This window comes from Gossypium arboreum, chromosome 10 (genome assembly GCF_025698485.1).
Source record: "Gossypium arboreum isolate Shixiya-1 chromosome 10, ASM2569848v2, whole genome shotgun sequence".
NCBI lineage: Eukaryota > Viridiplantae > Streptophyta > Magnoliopsida > Malvales > Malvaceae > Gossypium > Gossypium arboreum.
Window position 1 is genome coordinate 1,819,510 of NC_069079.1, and position 26,718 is coordinate 1,846,227.

A 26,718-nucleotide genomic window follows, 5' to 3' on the forward strand; every position below is an offset into this window, starting at 1 on the left:
AAATTGATGGTTAAATCGATAAAAGAATTTTTTGGATACATTAACCAAAGATCAAAATATATATATATATATATATGAAAAAAAAGGAAAATCCAAAAGAAATTAAGAACGAAGCTCTAAACTAAGGAAAACTATGGATTGTGCTGATGAATTAGAGCCTTAGCTTTTTTTATCGTCCACCTCAGAGTGTCATCTTCCTGGTTAGACCGATCAATGACTTGAATTAGGTCCTTCAATGTGTTGATATCATCCATTAGTGGTTTATGAGACCAATGAATTGAACAGCTCTTCCTATCTTAAGACGCACCCTCTTAATCTATCTTTGTGATTGGGAGTACAACGTGAGATGCCTTTTTTGGCTGCTATTACCAAAACATTCCTTAGCACTAGTAATTTCCTAAACCTTCCATTATTATGTTGAAATCTTCCTTGATATGAATTGCCCAAGCCGACTGTGATATGATAGGAATGGCGTTTCGTTGCCTTTCCATTATGTTTGTTATTATTCTCTCGTGGTTGAAATCTACTCCCTTTTAACTATTTTAGATATTTTAATACATTCAGCTTCTTTTCTAATAATCTTTTACTATTTCAAAATAATTGAAAACATGTTTAAATTATTAATTATGTTAGTTTTAACTGTTGATATACTTATAATAGAAGTGTTCATGAGTTGACAGCTCAACTCATTTTGAATGGGTTTCAACTTAAATTTTACAACTTAAACTGGTTTGATCCCCTAAAGATGATAAAAATTCGATTTAATCTTTTAAAAATAATAAAAATATAAGTTATTCAAATAATAAAATTATATTTTTTTTATCATAAAATTAAAATTTAATTTTAATCCTAAAATAATATTTCTATTTTCGTCTCTATTTTTAATATAAAAAATTAGTTCATACACGTTACAATGTAATACATATGACAGGTGTATCAAATTATTTTATCAATTACGCTGGCATAATTGTTTTTAACGGGAGAACGGATGGTATTTTTATTTTTATATCAATTTGCACACATTTGTGCATAAGTGATAGTTTTACCTGCAACCGGCACCTCTATCTAAATATCAATGGACTTTTTACTCAGATAAAGCTCTCTTTTATTTCACATTTTTGCTTGTAACCCATTTTTTTCATCAACCAAACAATTACAGAGCCGAATTGAAAGAAACAAACATGAAAGCAGTGGTGATAACAACAGCAGGTGGCCCAGAGGTGCTGCAATTGCAACAAGTAAATGAACCAGAGATCAAAGACGATGAAATCCTCATCAAGGTAGAAGCCACCGCATTGAACCGGGCCGATACTTTCCAAAGGAACGGTTCCTACCCTCCTCCAAAGGGTGCAAGTCCTTATCTTGGTCTTGAATGTTCTGGCACAATCCAAGCTATTGGCAAGGATGTTTCTCGCTGGAAAGTTGGAGATCAGGTGATCCAAAAAATCCCACTTTTAGCAAGTATATTTCATGTGGGTTTACTGAAAAAAGGTGTGATTTTTATATGCATGATCCACTTTTTTTCTTTTTTGGTGAAATTGGGATTGTGCTATATTTTATGGGGATGGAACTTCAATGGGTTTTGCTTGTTATATTATATGCAGGTCTGTGCTCTTCTTAATGGAGGTGGATATGCTGAGAAAGTGGCGGTTCATGGTGGACATGTACTACCAATTCCGCCTGGTGTTTCACTCAAAGATGCTGCTGGTTTACCTGAAGTTGCTTGTACTGTTTGGTCCACTGTTTTTATGATGAGTCGCTTATCTGCTGGGGAGACTTTCCTGGTAAAACTCTATATCCACTATGTTGTCTATATGTCATTCAATGTCGGCCTAGTTCGATACTGCATCATTGAATCGCTAGTGTAATATCAGTTAATCAAAATGGTCATCTTTGATTAGCTTAGGATCTTGTATATCGAGCAGTATGTGCCAATTTTCACCTCTAATATCTACCGAGTGCCAATTTTCACCTCTAATATCTACCGAGTCGTCAGCTGATCTTTTGATTAGAAGCTTACATGAGTTTCATTCTAGTATATTCTAGGTGCGAGGTCCATGTTCAAGTGCTTGAGTGTTTAATTAGTAGTTCTTTGTCTTGACATTTATCCACAGAGACCATCACTGAAATTTAGTGCTTCACCTTAACAAACATTTCGATGCCTGACCTGACTTGTTCATGTAGCTATATAATATATGATCCCATCCATCGCTCGAGATGTAATCTGACTGCTATTAGGATTTCAGGTCCATGGCGGTTCTAGTGGAATTGGCACTTTTGCAATTCAGATAGCTAAGAACAAAGGAGCAACAGTATTGGTTACAGCAGGTCCACCTACAATGTTGATTCTATAGTAAATTTCATGTCTTCATTTTGTTCTTATATTTAGATGTGGTCATGTTGATCTCCAGGGAGTGAAGAAAAATTGGCTTTCTGCAAGAAACTTGGAGCTGATGTGTGCATCAATTACAAGAGAGAGGACTTTGTTGCACGTGCTAAGGAAGAAACTGGAGGGAAGGGTACGGTCCCGAGTTTTTATAGTTACATCTTCTCAGCATTTACACAGCCAATTTAAATTCTCGAATGTCTCATGGCAGGTGTTGATGTAATTCTGGATTGCATTGGAGCATCCTACCTTCAACAAAACCTTGACAGCTTAAATTTTGATGGAAGGCTTTTTATTATTGGCTTCCAGGGTGGAGCAGTCACTGAAATTAAACTAAATACTTTACTTCCAAAGCGCCTCACGGTGCAAGGTAATAGAGAACATAAAGAAAAAAAAATAAAAAATCAAAGAACATGCATCTCCATTGATTCACCCACCTCTCTCAATGCTTTCATTTTCCTGAAATAGAGAATTGTACTGCTCGTAGTTTCATGTAATGTTTACATATGTTGCATCTGCTGCTAAAATCGTTACGACTGTAGTGGGCATATTGGAAGCATGCCCTTTTTAGATCATAGACTATTATAGATTTATGTAAATTGATATTTTCTTATTCAGGAGCTGCTTTGCGACCAAGAAGTACCGAAAACAAAGCAATGGTTGTCACTGAAGTGGAGAAGAATGTTTGGCCTGCAGTTGCAGCAGGCAAGGTGAAGCCTATCATTTACAAATCTTTTCCCTTATCCGAGGCTGGGGAGGCTCATCGGCTCATGGAAAGTAGTGCACATATCGGGAAGATACTACTTGTTCCATGATTGCTGGTAAGGGCCTTGTCTTCTAGAGGGGAAATGGTTTGTATTTTATGATAAAATGAGACACTTATGAATCATGTATATGAAGTTTATTTTGCCTGATGTCCTTGTGGCCTAATTTAATCTTTTACCAAAATAAAAATCATGCAAAAGTCAAAAACTGATATGTTCTGAAAGCTTTTTATTACTTTGAAGTGGCACGCACTTGAGAAAAGATATAATCAACTAGTTTCTGTGTTATCCATTGCATTTGGTTCAGCCCAAAACTTATAAATATGAAAAAAAAAAAAGATGGTATGGGATTTTAGTCACTACATATAGCTTCAATGGCAAGGGTTTTCAGCACACCAGGGCAAGGGTCACCAAGGTTTGCGGTGGAAACAGGTACAGAGCACTGCTCTTCACCAATACAAGCCTACAAATTCAACCAAGGATGCCTGAGAAACTTGCTCAACTAGTTACAGATTCTCTTATGCACAAATACAGAAAGGTAACATAAAAGTACTAGGAATCAGATTGTATTTTGTTCTCTCTATTAAAAAAACTAGCAAATTAGTTCCCGTACATTAGCTCAAAGAGCAAATTGGTTTTTTTTGTTAAAAATTAGTGTAATTGATGGGATAACCAGACATTGATACGTGATGTGCCACGTGTACATCATGCTAACATAAAAGGACTAGTTTTAATCGTAGGAATGGATAAAATTTTTAATAAAAAGATCAATTTGTTCTTTGATCTAATGTATAGTGATTAATTTATCTTTTTTTAGTAAATGGGGGAAAAATGTAATCTGATTTCTAGTATAGGGGCCTCTACGATATTTTTACCAAAAGGTCATATACATGAGAGCAAAGAAAGGTTCTTTCTTACCTTCTGAACGATTGATAGAATGTTAGCATGACAAGTCCCTACACTGAACGCACCACAATTTCCTTGTGGAGATCCAAAACTAGCAAAGTTGATTGAAGTAATGTGCCAACCTTGTTCACAGGTCAGTTGAGCTTCGGGACTTCGAGACCCGAAGCCCATGTTCGGTATCCAAAAATCAGCTGGCTGAGGATCATCCTCCGATACAAATGAACAAATCTCTTGACCGCTTCGTGTCAGTACTGAAATCTTTGTAGGGTCACCACCAAGCTCTTCATGAAGTACTAATAGGTTCTGACCAGGATGAACCCAAGAGCGTGGGACGTGATATCTGGACAGCATGGATACATCAAACCCAGAGCTTCACATATAGGATCTGAATCGAATGTATTCATAAAACTTACAATGTTTGAGCAGGTTGGCCACAATTCTTTTGACATTTTGTGGAATCATATTCTCCTCGGTAATCACAGTTCTCGGTACAACCTTGGGATGATGATAGATAGGCCGGCCAGTATCTGCCTATGCTCTGTCCATTGACCCAAGCTTGACCTTTCCCCATACTAGTGAGATTTAAGGCCAAAGGACCGTTGCCTTGAGGAGCAAGGAAAGAAACCTTAAACAGAACATCAGGGGATGGTAATAAAAGCTTTATAACAGAACCAAAATGCTTCAGTGAAATGGAACAAAAGAGTTATACACTGAAGTGGGGAAGAAGCTGACCTTGTACCAAATCAATGTCTTGTTGATAGGTGGAACACTCCCCTTTATCCACAGTGAACTATTTGCATGAATTACTTTATCTAGTCCAAGGTATTCTCCCTCAAGTCCCACCTGATAATTGTGATTAACAGCATTATAACACTGAACCGAACATAACTCCTTTGCTCATTGGCTGCTATAACATTCTTATCACAACTCGAACTCATAGGGAAGAAAATATATTTACAGATGGAACCAAATACGCAATGTTCGGTTATAAAATGAAAAAATATATAGGCATTTTGGAACTACTAGAGATTGACACCGTTTCAATACAAGGTCTTCTTAACACAGTAACATACAATTAGATCATGATGGTCTGCAGATTTTAACCTGATAGGTCCATTCTTCAGCGGAAACATCATATTTGTTATTCCATGGATCAATTAGAACCACTGAAAAGATTCCTGCCCCTTGAACATCGAACCATGGACCGAAATTCTGAAGCATATAGAAGTAGAAAACGAGTTAAAGTTGGTAAACCTCCATCCATGATACCCAAGACATCTTAATCAGATGCCTTAAGATTTAGAAATGCTCCAGAAAGTTGCAGAGATTAAAGCAGAAAGAGGGTTTAGAACTGAATATTTAGAACAATGATCAAGTCACAGTTTCGATACCTGTAGACCAACCATCATGCTCAAAATATCCAATGTATTGTTCCCTTGAACAAGACTAATTTTCTCATTGATTGAAAAGCTGGCATCATCATGATTACCATATCCAAAAGCTGTAAAAAATGCAGAAAGATCAAAGGAACATCATATGAAAAGACTAGTGACAATTTAAAATTGCAGCTTCGAAGTCGGCATTGAATAGTGCGTGTACAGATGTCGGGATTGAACATGAGAACATCAAACATGATGAATAAAAGCAGTAGACAGTGTATTTTCAACTGCTATAAGTAAAATGATTACCAACAAGCCTTTTGTTGACAAAAATAAGTGCCGCATGTCCCAGACTTTCGATAAGCAGGAAGACCTCTTTCGATTGAACAGGCATGATATTTATACTGCCAATACAATGAAGCATTATCAAAAACAAAGGTCACAAATTCTATAATCATGTACTATGCCATTATTGATTTGTGCTTATTTTCCTTTCTGCTTATTTTCTGGTTTAGAATGTAGTATTGTTATCGCAGCAACCATGCTTACTCTATTGAACATTAATCTGCTACAATAAATAGCAGTGATTTACCTTGTTGTGTACCATAGGTAATCGCTAGTGTCTTTTGTCGTATTAATCTGCTCCAACAAAAGCGATTCCGTAAATGAGTTATTGCCCCAAACACCTGGTTTTTCCATATACCAGCTCCATGATGTTGCTGACAATATTAACTTATTAGCAGTTGTTGTATGAGCCAAAATTCTCTGAGACACAACCTTCAATCAAGATAAACAGTGCCAGGAACAAGGTTAACGGCATAATACCGATTGGAAACCGTAAGGAGATATGTGTTAGAATCAAACAAATAGTTATAAGTAACAATTTGCAAGAAAACAAAGGAAAAGATCATGAAATACCTTTGCAGTGTTAAAAATGACATTCTTACAGTCTGGAAGGATGCTTACAGACCAAGCCGGAAGGAAGTACAAGTTTCCATTAAATGTAACATTTGCATCAAGTTCGCTGTCATAATTTGCAAGGAATGCTGCACATTTATTGGAGGACTTATAGTAGATATGTGCCTGCAAAGTTGAAAACAAAGAAGGTATGGATATGAGCAAGTAAATGGCATGAAAACCTGAAAAAAATGTTTTGATGATGCACATGCAGAGAAGAATTTGCACCAAAAAAGCTGCTTTGGCCGAAAGATACTACGATGAGCTTACATCTTACATGTTGAAGCATGTAAAATTTTACCTCTAGATTGTGACCAAGCTGCTGGTGAGTTGGATCAGATCTGATCAAATACTCCTCACAGTGCTTAATCGCCAAGTGCAAATCGCGTAGGTGTCCCCATTTCGGCTGCCTGATAAAACCTGCATGGACATTGAAAATGGTATTGCTAATGTAGTTTGAAATGGAATAGGATTTATTGGATGATCATGGCAATGAGTGAATATGAAGAGGAAATATCAGTGTTACATGAACCATATAATAGAAATCTCACCGTATTCATCTATTGGGGCATCATAATCATAGCTTGTTGCCACAAGAGGACCTCCGGCTGTTCGCCCGAAATTGGTTCCACCAAAGTACTGCAGAGCTCAGCAAACAGAAAACATGTTCATCCTACTAACAGACCGATAGATATCTTTCACGTGTTTGCCAGGTTGAAAGCAGAACAAGAAGAAAAGAACTAGATACAACTCACCATATAGTAGTTGTGAAATGTTCCACCCATTTCGAAAAAACGTGCAACGGCAAAAGCAAGGTCCTCAACCGGTCGATGAGGAATTGGATATCCAAATGATTTAAACCTACACTATCAAGTTTTAAGATGTATCACTTTTAATTTATAATCACCATTGGTTTCAATGGCATAGCAAGGGACAGTACCATCCACTGTAGTTCTCGGTCCACATTTTTGGTTTTGATGGAGAATTCGGAGTGAACTGATCACAATAAAACCCATTGCATGTGTTTATCTGCATACAGATTCTCATTATAAAAGGTTGATGTAAATTGTCAACTTATCATACAAATTTCTGAGCATGATAAATGTTGAAATTCATCAACCACATGAAGCGGATATACACCGATAATGTACCGCGCTATACATAACCTTAACTTACGATTGGATCAGGCGCATCTTCTTGTCGACACATCACCCAAGGCACTGTTGTATTAAGACTGATAGCAGCTTCTGCAGCCCAATTGACATATAATTCTCCTGCAACCCCATATGCCCATTCAACAAGCTCATATTCATTTTCAACCTGGTACATGACTGTATGAGACATGAATTCAACTGAATGGTCCACAACCGAGTTATTCGATTATATATTAGCAAATCACCTGAGCAAGAATGATAGGCCCTCCTTGTGATGCAAAAAGCTTCTCTTCCTTCATTAGGCCTACGATTTTTGCGAGAAAACGCAGCATTTCTTTCTGTAGAGATAACAACTATCAGGTGGAAAAGGCCTAGTATGCATCACCATTTTAATTTAAGTCCCTGCAATGGTCTACATGAGACATGCACACACACAGAAGAAAAAATACCTTGAACAAATCATTAGTAGTTCGGAATTGAATCCCAGGAATGAAATGTAACCAAAGAGGGAATCCACTGCCAAGAGATAATTTAAATGATCAATCTAGAGATTTGACAGACAACAGCAAAATAACTAGTGAAAATGATATTACAGACCCATAATTCCATTCAGCACAAGCATATGGACCAATCCTCAAGTGAACCATAAGGCCAGCTTCCTGCACTGTTCTCACAAACTTCACCAGGTCAAACCTACCTTCAAAGTAGTACTGCCCAAAAAAACCAAACATTATATTTACCAACATGCTTATGACAAGGGTAGTTTTTAGGGCATGGTTAATGGTTCAAAGGAAACTCATGTTAGAAGGCTACATTCATGACGATTTTGGACATGATACGTTTGTAGAATTTGTGTTGTATTACAAAATACGAATACAGTCTACACTGTAATACAAGAAAGGTCTTGGTAATAAAACTCTAAAGCATAATAAACCATCTTTAAAACCTACTCCATTCACTACGAAAAAGATAAGATTCTCATAGTAAAAGTAACAAACATTGAAGCTACTGCATATACCTCTCCTCTGACTGGTTCATGGTAGTTCCAGAAAACGTAAGTCTCAATCACGTCCAATCCACCTTCCTTTGATTTCCGAATAAGTTCGGGCCAAACCTGAAATCTTCAATCCATGTTATCATAACAAATAGAACAAGCATCAGCCATCAAATGCACGTATAAAATCAACCTCTGGGGTGCTTCTGGGATAATGGATTGAACCAGACTGCAATACCCTCCTCTTGCCATCAATAACCAGTGCCCTATGGTCATATGTGACTGTGGTAGACAGTGCATGATCGAAACAGAAAACCGCGAAAACCGATACGAAAACTAAAGCCAACGACAATGGTGTTTTCATATCCATGATTCAGTATTTCAGCATAATTTTGATTAAGGAAACAAATGGGGAACTTTGCAAGACAATAGTGATGAAAAAGATGGGTTACTAAATATGAACAATATACAGAATTAAGAAGAGATGGGATCAAATGTTTGCTAGATGTGAAGTTTTTGTATTGTTTCATTTGTCTGCATAAGAAAAAACTGTAGGAGAGTTCTAAACAAAGTGCTTGTAACGTACCAAACGAGACTTACAATGCTTGAAACTTTGAAGTCCAGCAATGGCGTATTTGAGGGACTTGCTTTCTATTTTTTTTTATGCCGCCCTGTTTGTGCGTTTTTTTGTTTCACACTGTTGTCGTGCGTGTCACGAGACACAAAATCGAAATTGTTCTCTTTGAATATCATAAGTTGTAAAGATTTTTTGTCATCTTCATATGTACTATCCTAGATTCTTGGAGTGTACTTTATAATTTCTGCTGACTAAAGACCTTGTAAGTGCTAAAGAAAACAATTTTGAATTACGTATTTATGGCAACCAACGAACAGTTGAAAAAGGTCAAAACAGGCCGGCATTGTGATGAGAAGGGAGGGTTGGTCGGGACAACGCGATGTAAACTCCAGGCAAATGCGACATTGACGTTGTGATGAGGAGAGCCAGCATGTTACGACGTTACGACATGTTCTCCTATTTGGCAGTCGTGTTTTAGACTTCAAGCAGGACTATTTTTCTTAGTTAGACTTTGAAGTATGATTAGAACTCTGTTTTGACATGCCAATTAGTTAGGGTGCTTTTTTAGGGAAACAAGATGTAATCGTATATGAGTTTTTATGAGATTTTCGTTTTAATTATGGAGAGAATTTTGTTCCCAAGTTAAGATTTTGTTTTCGGGGTTCGGATTTATATGTTTTGTACATTTAGGTTTATTTTTTTCTATATTATACTCTCGTTTATTTGTTCATGTAGTGATGAAAAGTTAAAACCTCATTTGCCCGTTATTTTTCTTCTCTTCAAAAGAGTTTTTCATGTAAAATATTTATATTCGATCTTCTCTACTTTTCTATTTCACCGTTTATACGAGTTGATCAACAAATTATGAGACACGTAGTTGTCAAATGGAAATGATTTGGAGTCAACTGTCATTGCCAAGACTTTTACACTTGTTGGAATTTGAATGATTAATAAAATTTCATTTCAAAATAAAGACACCAAGAAACATCATGGAAATTCAAGTCAAATTGTATTCTATCTTTTTTACTGTTAAAAATTTAATTCATTCTATTGTTAAGTGATGATTAGTATATTCTTTAATATAATATATAAAATTAATTTATTATTTTTAAATAGATGAGACAAAAACTAATCCCATTTTTAATAAAAAATCTCATATATTATTATTACCCAAGAACCACAAAAGAGTAACTCATTCTATTGTTCATCACATTGATCCTCCAATTTTCAACCAAAAAAAAATTCAGTGAAGTCCAGAATGTTGCCACCAGTAAATACGTGTATGGCGAGAATCTGCCAATATTAAGGGAGTTTCATAAAACTCAAAAATCTCCTCTTATCCATCACATTTAATTTTCTGAAAAGGACCCATAATTATATTCATCCACAATTTCAAATCAAATTCACCCACACTATTGATAATCAACCCCCAAGCCCCCCACTTTGAAAAATCAAAGTCGACACCGTGTTTATTTCTCCATTAAAAACGTGTCTACCATAGGTAAGTAAATGCTCGATGCTGCAATTATTGTACTATTATTCACACTATATTTATTCTTACTCTTTCATTGATTTTCATTTCAATTTCTTCTTGTTTTTGCATATTCTTGGTTTGGGTTTTTCCTTTTAGCTGAAAAACCATGGATTTGAGCCATTTAAATCGTGGGCAAATCACTCGAATGGGATCTGGGTTTTGTGTGTTACTTACACTGCATTTCACATTCCAGCTTCTAGCACAACATCTGTTTCACTGGAAAAACCCAAAGGAACAAAAAGCTATAGTGATTATTATACTTATGGCTCCTATTTATGCTGTTGTTTCCTTTGTAGGGTTATTAGATGTTCGTGGTAGCAAAGAGTTCTTCACATTGTTGGAGTCAATCAAGGAATGTTATGAGGCTTTGGTGAGTGCCCCTTTTTGCTTAATCTTTGCATCTTTTAATATTTGAGTCAACTCACAATCGAGTCAAATCGAGTTAAACTTTTTTTTATATTATTTTTTCCAATTACAAGAATCAAACTTGAAATTAACAATAGTTATGATTACAAGAAATAGGTGAGTTTTAATGGTTGTTTTTTTGTGAAATGTGGTGTTAGGTGATTGCAAAGTTCTTGTCTTTGATGTATAGTTACTTCAACATATCAATTAGCAAAAATATTGTGCCTGATGAAATCAAAGGAAGAGAGATTCACCATTCATTTCCAATGACCCTTTTTCAGGTATGTAAAATTTTAAAATAAGTTAATTGCATCCATCCTCCTCACATATCAATATTGTATTAATCAAATTTAACATTTGGATATGACTTGATTATATTGTAAACACATGTACTCTTTGTATATACACTTAAATCTGACGTGTTAATGAAACAAACAATGATAAAATTTTAGAGAGGTAGTTTTTATTTTTTTAAACTGTCTTGCTTAAATTGTTCGTGTAGTAAGTACACAAGTGTTTATAATTTGATCTACTTAATATACATATGCTCTATGTTAGAGTTATGCTAGCATTTAACATGGTAAAAAGACTTATTTAATCCCTCTCAATTGAGCAAATTTGACCCTCTAAAAAATCAAATCAATTTAATCGCTATCAATATCGCAAGTGAGAAATTAAAGACAATTAATCACAATCGTTAATATTTTCCATCAACTGTACATGATTTTAATTGGTATAATAACAAATTTAGCCTTCAAAGTTTACACATTCTGTCAATTTGATCCTAATTTTACAAATTTATCTAGCAACATTTGTGTAAATGTTGAGGTTGAATTTGTTATTTTTTTTTTTTAGAATTAAAGCCAAAATGACAAAATATATAAGCATTGAAGGCTAAATTTGTTATTATACCAATCAAAATTATGTACAATTGATAGAAGACATTAACACAGAGATTAATTGTTCTTAGTTGCTCGCTTCAAAATTAACAAGGGTTAAATTACTCCAATTTTTTTAGAGGGACTAATTTGTTCAATTTCAAAATTGAGAAAGACTAGAGATGTCATTTTCCCATTTAACATCCAGTCTAATGATTAAACCGACGGAAAGACATAATTATACAATACTAATACCTTAATGAGTCATAATTTGAAAACGTGGGGTGGAATTAACTCCTTTAAAGTGATATGGTCTTGCTTACAACAAGTTACATTATTGATCAAATCTCTTACCCATCGTGGTTGCTCAAAACAATAGCCTCGCACAGTTAAGCTAAACCATCGAACGCTGAAGCTTTTGAAGTACTGGACATGGCAATTCGTCGTAATCCGGCCGGTGTGTTCGATATTGATGATAACATTGCAAACCCTTAGGGTTTATCCTTCATGGTTGAGCTGGACATTGACAATCATCCTCAATGTATCTGTTTCATTAGCATTGTATTCTTTGGTGGTGTTTTACCATGTTTTTGCAAAGGAGTTGGCACCTCACAAGCCACTTGCAAAGTTCTTGTGCATCAAAGGGATTGTTTTCTTTTGCTTTTGGCAGGTAAAAATACTTTGTTCTCTTTCTCCTATATATCCTTTACACGAATTTTTAGTGTTTTTTTCTTTGCCCGAACTCAAAAATTGATTTGATTAATCTAAACTCAAATCCAATTAGATCATAAAAGTTTAATAATTCGAATTTGTTTAACTTAGAACTCAAATAAATCTAAATTTGAAATGATTCAGATTTAAAATAATTTGAATGTATAATGACTTGAACTTAAAAGTAATTATAATCCAAAATAATCTCAACTCATAATTACCCTAAACAACCCAAGTCTCAAACCCAAATAAAATGAACCCTTAAGCAACTCAAACTTGAAATTATCCGAAATCAAAATTGAACCAAACCCTAAATGATTTGAAGTCAAATTGAACATAGTCAAAATGACTTGAAATTTTTAAAACTCTAATCAACCTAATCTAATTTGACCCGAACTCAAAACCAACTCAATCAACCCAATTGATAGATATGTTTCCTTTAAAGTTTAAACTCATATTCGAATGTTTGACAAATATTCGAATATGGATATGAAATACAATTCTCCGCACATGACAAAACATAAAAACTTTGAAAATCTAAGAATATCAAACACTAGGGGCATAGTTAGGGGTAAGCAAGTGCTTTTTCCCCCTTGATTAAGTTTAATAATATCAAACTTAGTCCCTCCCATTAATAAAGTATTCAAATTCAAGCCCTTTGCAAATAATTTTTTTTACCATCTCCCAAACTTTTAAAATTTATTTTGACGCCGAATTCTTTGCTTCGTCCCTGTCAAACATGAACCTATATTCGAGTGAGTCCGAAACCACCATCGTGTGTTTTAACTTGCCCTTGCTGTGTCAATGATTTGTTGTTGAATTATGATTATTACTCTGAAATTTCATCAATGGCGACATGCAGGGAGTGGTACTGGACATACTCGTAGCAATGGGCTTCATTAAATCGCATCATCACTGGTTAGACGTAGAGCACATTGAAGAAGCTCTTCAAAACACATTAGTTTGCATAGAGATGGTTGTTTTCTCTGTGGTACAACGCCGTGCATACAGTGCTGCACCATATAGTGGAGAAAGTGAAGCTAAGATTAAGAAAAATGAATGATATTTGGGATGCCCCAATAACCATATCTATGTATGTATGTATGCATGTTTATTCATGGATTGTATTAGAATATAAGCTTAGAAATGCATCTACTCCCTATTTTCAATATATTAAATAGAGTTAGATTTTTATTTGGTTTCATTTAATTTCTCTATTTTATAATGTTATTAGGTCCAAATTGATAATAATTATTGTTGAAGTTGTGACGTGGAATGTTTTTTACAATAGCTTTAAACATTTGGCTTATGTGTAATTACTATCAAATGGATTTCTACGTATCTTTGCTAACAGATAATAGAAAAAGGAAACATTAATGTCATTAATTTGAAGGCAACAACTAACGATGTTATCAATTTGAACTCACTAATAACATTATAAAAGTAATTGAACTAGAATCAATGTAGAGGGATGCAATTTCAACTTTTAATATAGTAGAAAGACTAAATTCAGAATTAAACCTAAATAATAACATGATTAAGTTTCATTAATACTTAGTGAAATAAAATCTTAAAAAATTAAGAGGTAAATCACACCAAAGGTCATTAAATTATTAGTAAGTTTATATTTTATCATTTAATTTCAAAAAAGTTACAAAATAATCACTAAATTATTCAAAAAAGTTCATTTAAGTCATTGGGCCATTAAAATCATTATTGTATGTCCTTCTTTGTTTGCACTACCTTCACCAATCGAAAGTTTTTTTTTCCTTTCTCTTCTACAGTTCAACTTTTTCATGGAATAGATTTGAAGATCACAAATTTGCAAACTAAAATCTAAATAATTTTCTCCTTTGACCTTCAAACTTAACGTCAGATTGACTTGGATCTAAAGATTGACCATTAAATCATTCCTTGGAGCCCATTAGTCAGACTTTAAAAAAAAAAAAAACTTAGCAGCTCAGTGACTTAAACAAAAACTTTTAATAGCTCAATGACTTAAATGAAAATTTTTGAATAGTTCAGTGATCATTTTGTAACCTTTTGAAATTGAGTGACCAAAACATAAATTTATTAATATTTTAGTGAATTTAGATGTAATTTACCTTTTACGTTTAAATATATAAAACTTTTATATTTTACGTAATTATTTTATTTGACCTTACGCACACAAGAACGGTTTTAGAATAAAAAGGGCAGCAAATAAAGGAGCCCTCACTTTAGTGTGTACACGCCAGCCGGAGCCAACCAGCTTCCACCAACCAACCAATGACAAAAGAGCAAAACACAAAAGTGTATTAGCAAATAACAAATGAAAGATACCCACTTTGACATTTCCCATTTTCCCCTTTGATTCTCCTTCTCTTCCTTATTCTTTCTTTCTTTTTTTTCTGATTTTGGGGTTCCTCTATTTCCTGTAAAGCTTGAATTTTTAGAACCAAAAAAATATTACTATATTTTTTTGCATAAACAAATAAATAAAAGAGACAGCTTTGGAGCAAAAGGGTAGAGAGAAAGGGAGTTTTTCTGCAAAGCATCATGAACCAGAAGGCTAATGTTTCTAAAGAACTTAACTCTAAACACACAAAGGTTCCCTCTTTCTTTGCTAATTTCCATTTCTTTGATTTTTATTTTTTTTTTTGTAATTTTGTTTACTACCCATTTAAGCTTTAGTGTTTTTCTTGGTGGTAAAGTATGAATTTTGCAATGTTTGATGAAAATAAATGGTTGCAGCTTTAAATTTTTTGGATACCCTTTTGTGTTTGATGAACTCTTTGAAGCAAAGGCCATATTGAAGAATCTATCAATTTGGGTTTTTCCTTATATGTGTTTATTGAATCAAACCTGAGCTTAATTTGGCCAATTTAGAATAGTTTGTTTTGTATGGTTTCCAGTTTTCAATTACAGCAAGTTGTACACTGCTCTTTACGTTTTAGCTGTCAATTTTCTTTGGTGACCCGCCTTGTATTGTATGTCTTAATCCAAGGCCCACACTGCTAAAAGTTGGCTATAGCTCATCATCCGTTAGCTGCCAGCAAGCTCTCTTTTGAATGTCTTAGGCCACTTATGATCGATTTATACGATGAATTACATAATAAACATTTCGAAATTTTCTCATCAGTGTTCTTCCTATGGTTCAAGATGTTTGTCAATTGTCATACAGTTTCTCCTCTTTCCTTTGCATGCAAGCAATGTATATATGTGCATAGTAGTGACATTGTCTCGGTCTGAAATATGGTTATAACTTCGTTTTTCTGTACATTCAATGTTAATTTGGTCTATCTGGTGCCGCTTTCTGCAGATATTGGATGGACTTCTTAAGTTGCCTGAGAATCGAGAATGTGCAGACTGCAAAAGCAAGTAGGTATTTGGTAATAATGTAGCTCTTAGTAATGTTTTACTATGACTTTGACAAGATGGAAAATTTTAAAGTAAATACTCGAGTCACTATAGAGTATGTGGAATCTGATTTTATAATGGTTTGTATATGCTACACAGGGCGCCACGGTGGGCTAGTGTTAATCTTGGAATATTCATTTGCATGCAATGTTCAGGGATTCATAGAAGTCTTGGAGTACACATATCTAAGGTTTTGTTTCTCTTTTCCCCTAACTCTGGATTTATGTTACTCAGACTCAGATGTGAGTGTCGGTTAGATTTTTCTAAATTTTTCATGTATTTGGAGGGTCTTTAAAGTTCATATACTCGTAAATGAAGAGTCTAGGCAACATAGATCTAGACAACAGTTATGGCGGTTTGTGTTTTGTGGTTATTGTTTGATTTTCTTGTTAACATGTTTATGGAAATTACGTTTGTTTCATACAGGTGAGATCAGCCACTTTAGATACATGGCTTCCGGAACAGATTTCATTTATTCAATGTAAGCCTCCACCGTTCGTTTCTTTGATTTCCACCCCAAATCAGGTGCTGATGGTGATCATGATTGTGTTTTCTTCTTTTTTTTGCAGCCATGGGGAACAAGAAATCTAATAATTACTGGGAAGCGGAGTTGCCTCCCAACTATGACAGGGTTGGAATCGAGAATTTCATTCGCGCAAAGTACCAACTTCGTAAAAATAGAACTACCCTTCAATGACTTAAAATTTTATGCTTGATTTTCTTCTATTGATTATTTTCTTCATTAGGTATGTGGAAAAGAGATGGATTCCAAGAGGTCGAAAGGAAAAATCATCTCCAAGCGTAAATGACAAGAAGGAATCACCTCACAAACTAGAAGCTCTAAGTGGTGCATATAAGAACACGAATAATGTAAATCCCGTTTCTACAGAGAAGAAAATTATTCACCAACCTCTTGCAAATAACGGCATTCCTACTCCTAAAAGTTTCTCTCAAATGAACGTAAATGTTCCTCAAAAGGTAATAACGGTCTTCATTTGCTCTTATACGCTGATTGTCGGTAAATGAATGTCCTTTTTTAGAGTAAAAATGATTGCTGCAGTTAACGTTGCTTTGCTGCCTGTCGAATGGAGGAAATTCATATGTAGCAAATGAACCGAAACTGTATGGTTTGCATATCTTTCTTTATTTGAATCATAGATTATGTTGCTTAGATGGGAAGAAACCGAGACGATAGGAAAACTTTTGTTGCTTAGATTACGATAAACAACTCGAAACATGAAAGAAATTCAAAGTTTACACCCAAAATCATGAACATTTCATAGTAGTATCTTTCATTATTGATATGCGACATAGAAATGAATAAGTTTACTTGGTTTACAGGTTAAACCCGATATAAAGCCAGAAGAACCTCGATATAAACCCAAACCATCAGCCGTAACAGCTGAACCCGTAAAGCAGGAGGTTACTAATACTCCATCAGTCTCGAAGGCTGAATTCATAAAGCAGGATGTTACTAATACTCCATCAGTCTCGAAGGCTGAATCCATAAAGCGAGATGTTAATACTACTGCACCAGTAGTAGCATCATCCAAAATCGATTACGCTACTGAACTTTTCAATTTGCTCTCTATGGGGAACTCGGGAGAAAATGACTCTGGTTCAGCTCATGATAATTCTTTGCAACGTATGTCTCTTTCTGTCTCGAGCTTATCACTACGTAGTTTCTTGCTGAAAGCAGTTAAATATAGTATTTTATATTTGATGTTGCTTTAACCGTCAGTTTACCATTTTGCAGCTACTGAAGCAAAGTCCGCCAAGGAGGCAAGTGATGTTAAACAAGATACTATATTTGAAAAGGTATGGTGTCCCTTGGTTGAAAATCGAAAGTGTATATAGAATATTGACTTGTGCTTTCGTGACATAATGTCATCGTAGTTAAATTGATCACCGTGCTAAGTCACTGCCGCATTCAAGTTCAAAAGTGGAGATTTACAGTTCTAAATTTTAAATTACTTTTTGCAGTCAAGTACAGTGTCTCCATTTTCCGTCCATCAACAACTTACTATGCTTCCCAAACAACAATCTATCACGAGCACTGCTACAAAGCCCAACGGTAGATCCCAAGCCTTTCCTATCAACGCGCATCAATTCAGCTCCAATGGCTTTCACTTTCCTTCTCCAAATTCTGGAAGCGTTGGCCACCAAGTCCCTGGAATGGTAATGCCAGTCGCTAGTCAACAGAATCATTTACAGGTTTGCTTGCAATATGCTTCCACCATTGTTCTTTTCCCTGATTATAACCTCATCGCTAATAATATCTTGTCATGTTATTGTCATCTCATACCAGATGGGAAACAACCAACAGATGCACCCTGCAGGGAATTCCATTAATTTTTCAACTTCCAGGTGCGTGCGCATATTATTTCAGCTCGACCATCTAAAAGTTGCTTATCTTTTAACTTTGATGTAATGGATCGACTGACCCTTCTAGTACAAAGAAACTCAAGTCTGATCACCTGTTTCATAGCACACTGAACACGTTTCATAAATTCAGTATATTTGCACTGGCAATGTGGGTTCATTAGGAAAAGTTCCATGGTCGATGATTTTATATCGATTTCATTTCTGTCCATTATTTCATATGTGAGATCGGTTATCTATCTGTATTCTTACAAGCACACACTATACACAAACAGTTCGTTTGAACACATTTCTTGCTTGACCAACACATAATTGCTTTCGATTTTATCCAACTTGTCATATGCCGCATTGCAGCTTCACCACCCGAGTGCCAGTAGTTCCATCATCAACCATCAACATGAAAAGCATCGGAGGTAAGCCACTCCCAACACCTCCAGTTCCTAAAATAACACCATCTCAATGGGGAAAAGACTACGATTTCTCATCGTTAACACAAGGGATGTTTACAAAACGGTAACTCGCCTGGCCGAATGATTGTTGAAGGGAAAGAGTACATATTCATTTCTCAAAGAAACAAATAAATTATATTTTTTTTTTGTATGTCATTTTCCTCAGGTTTTTGCAAATTATTTTTTACTCATTTAGATATATATTGAGAACTGATTTTTCATCATTCAATTTTATTATACATTCATATAATAAATGTGGTGTTGTAATATAATAAAGGTTGGTTCTTTTTATCTCTTTACTTCCCCATAAATCAAGGCTTTTTGTGGATATTTATAGATTTTTCCCAACAGATTTCATGATCATCAAATTAGTGATGCAAGCAAGCAACCAGATTTTGAATGGGAAAGGATGATAAGTTATGATATAAAGGGGGTATTATTTTTTTCTTTTTTTCTTTTTTTTAAATATGCTCGAGTCCATGTAGTTGTTATACATATAGAATTTAGTCCCTTTCCTTTTATTTCCAGAATTTTACTCACTACTTCTTAGATTTCAAAGTTCAATATGTTATCACTGTTAAAATTCTTTGGTTGAATCCGTTGATGTGAAATTTAACAGAAGATTGATGGAATGAATGTGAATTTAATTAAAGAATTTTAATAGTTGGACCTGTATTTTTAAATCCAAAAAATAAATGGACTAAATTTTTTGAAATAAAAATAGGACTAAATTATAAATGCAAGAAGAGTATAAAGACTTGAAGCACATTTTAATCAATATTTTTTTAGTTTAGGAGCTGAAGTTCATTCAAGTGTTTTAGTTTGGTACTTTGGTTAACTAATTGCTAGAAAATTATGGTTTATATGTTACCATGCAAATATAATAATTGAAAAAGGTTTTTCACTTTTGGGCTGGGTTGGGATAAGTATTTTTGCACTTCTAACCCAAATTGTCACTTGGGTAGCATCAAGTCAATTTACATGTTAAAATTTTAAAATTATTTCACATTAATCAAGTTTAAATTTTAAAATTCAGGTCAAAATCGAATTATCCTTCCACAAGTTGACTTTATGTAATCTTGACCAACAAACATGAAGCCATATGTATGTCCCTTAAAGCTTCCATGGTCAAGAATTTTGTGATTAAAGCTTCATATTTTTTAATTAACTTTATCACTTCTTTGGTTCCAATTTTATACTTATGATTTACTTTATATTATATATATTATAAATATCAAAAACCTCAAAAAGTTAAAGTCTAATGAAATTCATAACTTTATATATATATATATATATATATATATATTGTTAATTTGCTAATTTTTATATTTTTAAAATTTTCTCTTAATTATAATTATTTTATTTTATCTTTAAAAATGGTGGTAATGTTTGCACATATCAAATCTTGTGCTTTACAAAGATTAATTTTTCTATCACTAATATATAATATTTTAACAATTTAATCATTATATCTCTTAAAAAATTTAATCATGATGTTTTTTTCCTATACATATAAATCACATACAGAAGTGAATTTTATATTATATTCCCATATATAATATATGTATACGAATGCAGTCAAGAGCCTTAGTCCCAAAAATTTTAATTTAACCTTTCAATTTTTTGTAAAATTAAAATTTCTAAAAATAATTTTAAAACCTCCAATTTTTTAAAAAATTCTTAATAAATTTTAAAAATTTTAATTACACTCCTAAAAATAAAATAAAAATCCACCACTTTATGTACTTAAAAAGAAACTTCGAGACCAAGTAAGAACTACATTAGGAAAAAAAAAAAACAAAAACCTTTTCCCATATGTTCCAATGAAGAAACAAAATCTGTCATTCACACAACAAAAGGACGGCACCATATCCGTTATGGAAGTTGAACTGTATACGTACACAAACTGCTTTCATATAATTTTCTTGCATTCCCATTTCACTGTCTTCTTTATATTCTTCTTTTGACTGTAATAACGTCGTCATCATCAGACTTTTAGTTTCCATTAAACCAAACATTCTACGTACAGTTCAGTTTCAAAAACTGCCTTTACATTGACCAAAAACCCAACACGATTTTTGTTTTAACTTTATCTACGCATTTCCTCCTCCACCGTCCATAATTTAAACTGTTATAACGGTTTTTTTCCAACTTAATTACATGGACCACCTTATCGTTTTGAGATTTTATTTTCCATGATGTTTCCTCTTTCTTCCATTTGTGTGTCGATAAATAGAGAGTGTTTATGTGTATAAATATAAATATGTATTCGAATAATTACATTGTAGATTCAAATATAAGATAAAGTTAAAGATCCATATATCGCAATTGCATATGATAAGACTGAAATTTATGTACTTAAGGACTCGAGATTTTTGTCTTAGCCAAAGTTTTAAATTTTTTATTTTTATTTTTTAACAAACAAAAGTTTTAAAATTTTTAGATTATTCATGTTTGAGTCCATTTTTGGATTCAGACAGTTTTGGATTTTGATAACTAAGGATTTTTTAGTTCAAGCTGTTATGATTTTTGATTATTTCAAATTTTAATTACTTCAAGTTTTGATTATTTGGCTGCCGATAATGTTTGTCAATTTGAGTTTTTAAATTTTTTGATTATTTTTATTTGGGTTAGGTTTAAATTATTAAATTTTTTCAGTTCGAGCCATTATGGCTTTGGATTACTTTACAAATCGGATCATTTTGGGTTCAAAATATTCACGTTTTATTGTTAAATTGAGTTAGATACAAGAGTGAAGCCATGAATTTTTTATAAAAAGCCAAGATAAAATTGGAAAATTTTGGGGCCAAAACATAAATATTTTGTATTAGACTTATTAATATTTGGAAGGAGCCAAAAATGAAAACTATCCATTTAATTAAAGGGTTGAAAGGGATTAAATATATTAGAATTAATTTATATATTTTGTTTATAATATTATTTTTATTTTATTGATATATTTCTTTTTATTTTTATTTCATTTTGCATTTCGAATATAGATTTTTTTCTTTAATTTCCAGTGAATTTCGTTGTAAATTTCTTGGACCAGACATTAACTTGGGATATTAATTGTGGTGTTTTGCGAGACATTTTTGCAATATTATACATTAATATTATAAATGTATATTTAATTGGTTATTTTCAACATTTTACCTAGTATTAGTGGACTGATTTACTTTAATAACAAAGACTGACTAAACTGTTCTAACTCTATCTAATTTCATTAATTTTAAAGTTATATTAAATTGGGTTTTGAAATTTTAAAAATAATTTTCTATATATAGTTTAAATAATTTAAAAATAAAAATAGAATCTCTTAAACACTAGTTTTGTAGGTACTTAATGAAATAGCTTTAGGTTAGTCAACCATTCTGGAATATACCAACGAAATTGGCTCTAAAAGCAACCAAGATTTTGGAGGAATTTACTAGAAAAAGTAGTATACGTATTTACTGGTGGAAATCCATGAAAGTAAGAAAAGGGATAGAAATTGACATTTTCGTTCCATATTAACCCACGAATATCCCAATGAAGATTCACTTTAAAATCAAAGCACCAACCGACCAAATCCTAAACATAGGTAAAATATGTGGATTGAATTGTAAATCTGAAAATATTTATTATATTAAAAGTTTGGATATGATGTATTATAAAAAAAATTGACTTAATACATTATTTGATACTTAAGTTTGACATTTGTTTTATATGATGCGTGTTATTTTTCAATGTAGTATTTGTTTTTGACAAAAGTTATACGTTTCGGTGCTAAAAGATATCGATGTTAACTTTTTATTGTTTAATTCAGGTTTTATAATTGATTTGATAAAAATTCATAATTATCAAATCAATCCTAAAACTTGAATTAAATTACATCCATCGCATTGTATTTGTAAAATTAACCAAATTCACAATTAACATTAAATTTATTGTATTAACAAAATAATGAACAATTTAAACCTAATAATATTATCAATAACTTTCATCAAAACAACCTTAAAATCCAAATTAAACACTAATAAATTAACATCGTTACCTTTGGGTACCAAAATATTTAACTTTTATAAAATATAGATACGAATTGGACCAAAAATAACACAAATATCATCTTTAAAAAAAGTGTCAAACTCAGATACCAAATAAAACATTAAGCCTAAAAAAATCTATGTTTTATTGACAATATTTATCATTTTAACACGTTAAATGGAAATTATTTATACAATAATAAATACATATTTGTTTGTAATTTTGAACTTCAGGCTTTATATTAATTTAATGTTTAAATTTATAAAATGACTTGATTAATATATTATTAATATTTTAATAATTGAATCTAAAACATTTCAAATTTTAAAATAATGAAATAATTTGAGGATATTTACTCCAATTAACACTTTATATGTATAATAATATATATTGTTTATTCTAGATAATGTTACTCCATTAACATATTTGGTGCACACGCTTACACATGTGCAGCTTTACTTGTTTATCCACAAAAAATACATGCCAAAAATCACATCCATAATTCAAAGCTTCATTGTTGAAAATTAAAGGGATGTTTAGGTTAATATATTATTTTGGTATTTGAGTTTAGTTTTAATGTATAATTTAATATTTAAGTTTTTTTTTCAATTTGGGTATTTAAATTTGATTTCAATGTTTACTTTAGTCTCTAAGTTTTTTTTTTTGTCCCAGTTAAATACTTACAAGGGTGAAATCAATTGTTTTTAAGGCGGAATTAAATCTTATATTTTTATAAGAGCTAAAACTAATTTTATCATTTTAACAACTTATATCTTTATAATTTTGTAAAAGACTAAATCAAGATTTTATTATTTTAGTAAGGTCAAAATATAATTTACCATATACTAACTTGAAATTTTAAAAATTTTAAAAGATCAAAATTAAAATTACCATTTTAAGGCCCTGCCAGCCCCTCTCACTATTCTTTTTTATTATACCACATGTGTCGAACATTCATTAAATCATATAATATTATTTAGTTTAAATAACAAATTTAATTCAATTCAACATTAAAATTAAATTTAAATATTAAATAATATATTAACCCTTTTATCTATATGTTTGTATAACTGCCATGCACTTTCTTCAAAGCTAGACTTTGATTAATGAAGTCAACTCTATCTTCTCCCCTACAATCTTAATCTTTAAAAAGAAAAACATTTTCGAAGATAAAATGGACCGACAATTTGTCCCCTTCTCCGACACGCGTTTTAGCCGAAAGCAATGGTTCTTCATTTTTTTCCAGCTGACTTCGTCCTTAAATCTTTTTTTCTTTTATGAATCAAATCTTATTACAGCAATAACCTAAAATTAAGACACATTTTACAACTGAAAGAGACCAATGGGTGTCGAAATGTCTTAATCTTCAAGTTTCTATGTCTTATCCTTAAACTGCAAATTGCATGTAAACGAATGGCACAATACACGGCCAAAAGGGTCTCTCAATTCCCTACTGGCTTTACTTGTGAGTTGGGTAAGTAGAATTTTAGGTAGGGTCAATCTCAACTAAATTAATTTGGGTTTCTTTCTTTAATTTTTAGTTTATTATGGTCTAGGTTAATTTTGAATTTGAGTGGTTTAGGATTATTATGGATTTATATCATTATTTTTAGAATTAGATTGGTGGGTGAGTTAGTCAAGTTATTGATTCGTTGATTTAATAGGTTTGATTGTTCGATTAAATAAATTATTAATATTCATAAAACTATTAAAAACTCTATTCAATCAATTTAACTGATCCATATAATTTTTAAATTAATCAATTTAATATCTTTTTCTGAATAAATTCTTAATCTAACCGTTTAATTCAAACAAGCGTAACATATTTACACAGATTTAGTTCAAGTTCACTTAAGCTAAACCATATATACTAATTACCAAACTATTGTTTTATAATAAGAATTTTTATATATTTTTGGTTTGTTTTCAATAGGCTCAATCAATGAAACTTGGCACACCTAGATCATTGATGGAAATTTTATTTTGATATATTTAGTGGGTCACATCTAATATTCTTAAACTATTCAGAAATAAATATATGATTTGATCATGAGAGGTGGCTTTCATCAATGTATTTTAATTGAAAATTCAAAATTTGTTTCATTATGTCAAAGAAAAACAAATTCTTGATAATTTAAAATCGATAAGAATTAAAATATAATACATAAGTATATTATTGACAATATATTATGAACTTTAAACATTTAAGCTAAAATTTTAATATAAACTTTAAATCTTAAAATCTTAAAATTAAGAAGAAAATATAATAATTATAATTAATATTTTAATTATATTTAAATAAATTTATTAGTATTTTTAAAATGAATAATTCTTTAATTTATTCAATTAACGGGACCATATAATTTTAATAAAAAGAAAAACAACAAACACACGTCGACGGTGGTGAAGGACAAACTCTATTAACACGACAGAGACTTCAATCTCTACATCAATAGAATATTATGGTATGTTAACAATTTAGCTTTATCAAAACTTAAATAATATATATTTAAAGTGATTACAAGCAACTACCACAATAAAAAAATAAAATAAAAAATCAGCTCCAATTTGTCCAAAGCAGCGGGCAAGCAAAATAACAAAAGAACTGAATATCTACCAAACTGGAGAGGACAGTAACAAAATTATCCTTAAAATTACTTGCAAAAGCAAGTCTAAAAAATATACTATAATAATAGATAAAAAAATTTAAAAATAAAAACTTGTTGAACAATAAAAAATAAACAAAAAAAATAAAACTGAAGACAACAGGTTCCAAACTGGTAACTATTAAATGATATTTATGAAAATATCTACTCAAAGCTCTCCTTTCCTTTGCCACACAGGGCGGAAAAAAAAAAGGAAATTAATGTCCAAATTCTAAGTTCCTTTTAATGATGGCCCATAATTATTATTTTTTTAGTATATGGTCCATAAACATATAAATTCTTTATGATGGGGTCCCATGCTGCCTTGATATGGCCAACTCCTAACTTCAACTCTTTATTGCAACAGTCGTTTTTATAATATACTTTTTTTTATTTCGATTTTTTTGCTTGCCATTGCTAATGAGAAGGGAAAAAAATAGTAAATGGAATTTAATGATTTTTTTAAAATTAATAATAATAATTGTATTGTTATTTATAGATGATTTTAAAATGGTTATGGATATTGTTAGTTGAAATTTATATTTCTAATACATTTTATTGTAAATAAATAATCATAATGAATTTCAATTAATTACACATAAGGTATGTATTAAGTAAAAATATTATGGAGGTTTTTGTATAAGGTATTATATTGCATTTTGCCCCATTTACTAAAAGATGAGCAAATAGTTTCAATATGTTATATCAAAGAGTAAATTTATTATTTTAATTTTATTGAAAAAATTTATCTATTTTTACGGTTAAATACTGGTGTGGCTAGCAGAATAATCAAAGAGTTACACGTGACGTGTCACATGTACCTTTTTTTGACATATAGAGACTAATTTTTAATGGTAATTGATAGAATTTTTAAGAGAATTGCTAATTTGCTCTTTGATATAATAATTAATTTATCATTTTTTTAGTAGAAGGGATAAAATTCAATCCAACTCATGATATAATAATTTTTATGATATTTTTTTATATATTTCACTTTAAGCTTAACTAAATTTAAAACCGAACTGAATCAGCTTTCTTAGTGTTATTTTCTTCATCCACCATTACTCGAACCTTATTGTATGAGTCTGTTTTCTTTAATATATTATATTATTTATTTTTTCCATAATTATTACCATATGAAAAGATTCTCTACAACACAAAAAAGAGAAAAAGGG

At 31.9% G+C, this 26,718-nt stretch overlaps 4 protein-coding genes across 5 annotated transcripts; 3 read left to right on the forward strand and 1 right to left on the reverse strand.

Moving 5' to 3' along the window:
- The first annotated feature begins 1,011 nt into the window (after window positions 1–1,011).
- On the forward strand, window positions 1,012–3,358 carry LOC108489120 (uncharacterized). The gene is made up of 6 exons (XM_017793412.2): window positions 1,012–1,433; window positions 1,605–1,784; window positions 2,247–2,328; window positions 2,412–2,519; window positions 2,598–2,756; window positions 3,005–3,358. Exons 1-6 carry the CDS (start codon window positions 1,182–1,184, stop codon window positions 3,199–3,201), a joined length of 978 nt encoding a protein of 325 aa, XP_017648901.1. The 5' UTR covers window positions 1,012–1,181; the 3' UTR covers window positions 3,202–3,358.
- LOC108488033 (beta-galactosidase 8-like) lies at window positions 3,037–9,320 on the reverse strand. Of its 2 annotated transcripts, none has more exons than XM_017792350.2 (19): window positions 8,734–9,320; window positions 8,565–8,660; window positions 8,144–8,256; window positions 7,996–8,062; window positions 7,792–7,884; window positions 7,569–7,712; window positions 7,333–7,421; window positions 7,148–7,253; window positions 6,944–7,031; window positions 6,694–6,812; window positions 6,354–6,518; window positions 6,028–6,212; window positions 5,745–5,839; window positions 5,448–5,557; window positions 5,161–5,268; window positions 4,789–4,899; window positions 4,470–4,681; window positions 4,069–4,396; window positions 3,037–3,613 (listed from the first exon to the last, which is right to left on the reverse strand). In XM_017792350.2, the coding sequence occupies exons 1-19, from the start codon at window positions 8,908–8,910 to the stop codon at window positions 3,503–3,505; spliced, it is 2,517 nt and encodes an 838-aa protein (XP_017647839.2). In that variant the 5' UTR covers window positions 8,911–9,320; the 3' UTR covers window positions 3,037–3,502. The 2 variants fall into 2 exon arrangements, with proteins under 2 accessions (XP_017647839.2, XP_052876461.1); XM_053020501.1 differs by having other exon boundaries at window positions 5,448–5,550; window positions 5,741–5,839.
- A 1,310-nt stretch (window positions 9,321–10,630) lies between these two features.
- On the forward strand, window positions 10,631–13,914 carry LOC108489122 (uncharacterized). Its single transcript, XM_017793413.2, has 4 exons — window positions 10,631–11,021; window positions 11,215–11,337; window positions 12,314–12,604; window positions 13,508–13,914. Exons 1-4 carry the CDS (start codon window positions 10,758–10,760, stop codon window positions 13,706–13,708), a joined length of 879 nt encoding a protein of 292 aa, XP_017648902.1. The 5' UTR covers window positions 10,631–10,757; the 3' UTR covers window positions 13,709–13,914.
- A 908-nt stretch (window positions 13,915–14,822) lies between these two features.
- LOC108489119 (ADP-ribosylation factor GTPase-activating protein AGD5-like) lies at window positions 14,823–19,151 on the forward strand. Its single transcript, XM_017793411.2, has 11 exons — window positions 14,823–15,234; window positions 15,947–16,005; window positions 16,144–16,234; window positions 16,471–16,525; window positions 16,614–16,704; window positions 16,791–17,022; window positions 17,386–17,689; window positions 17,801–17,862; window positions 18,028–18,258; window positions 18,353–18,411; window positions 18,781–19,151. The coding sequence occupies exons 1-11, from the start codon at window positions 15,184–15,186 to the stop codon at window positions 18,941–18,943; spliced, it is 1,398 nt and encodes a 465-aa protein (XP_017648900.1). The 5' UTR covers window positions 14,823–15,183; the 3' UTR covers window positions 18,944–19,151.
- Window positions 19,152–26,718: the final 7,567 nt, after the last annotated feature.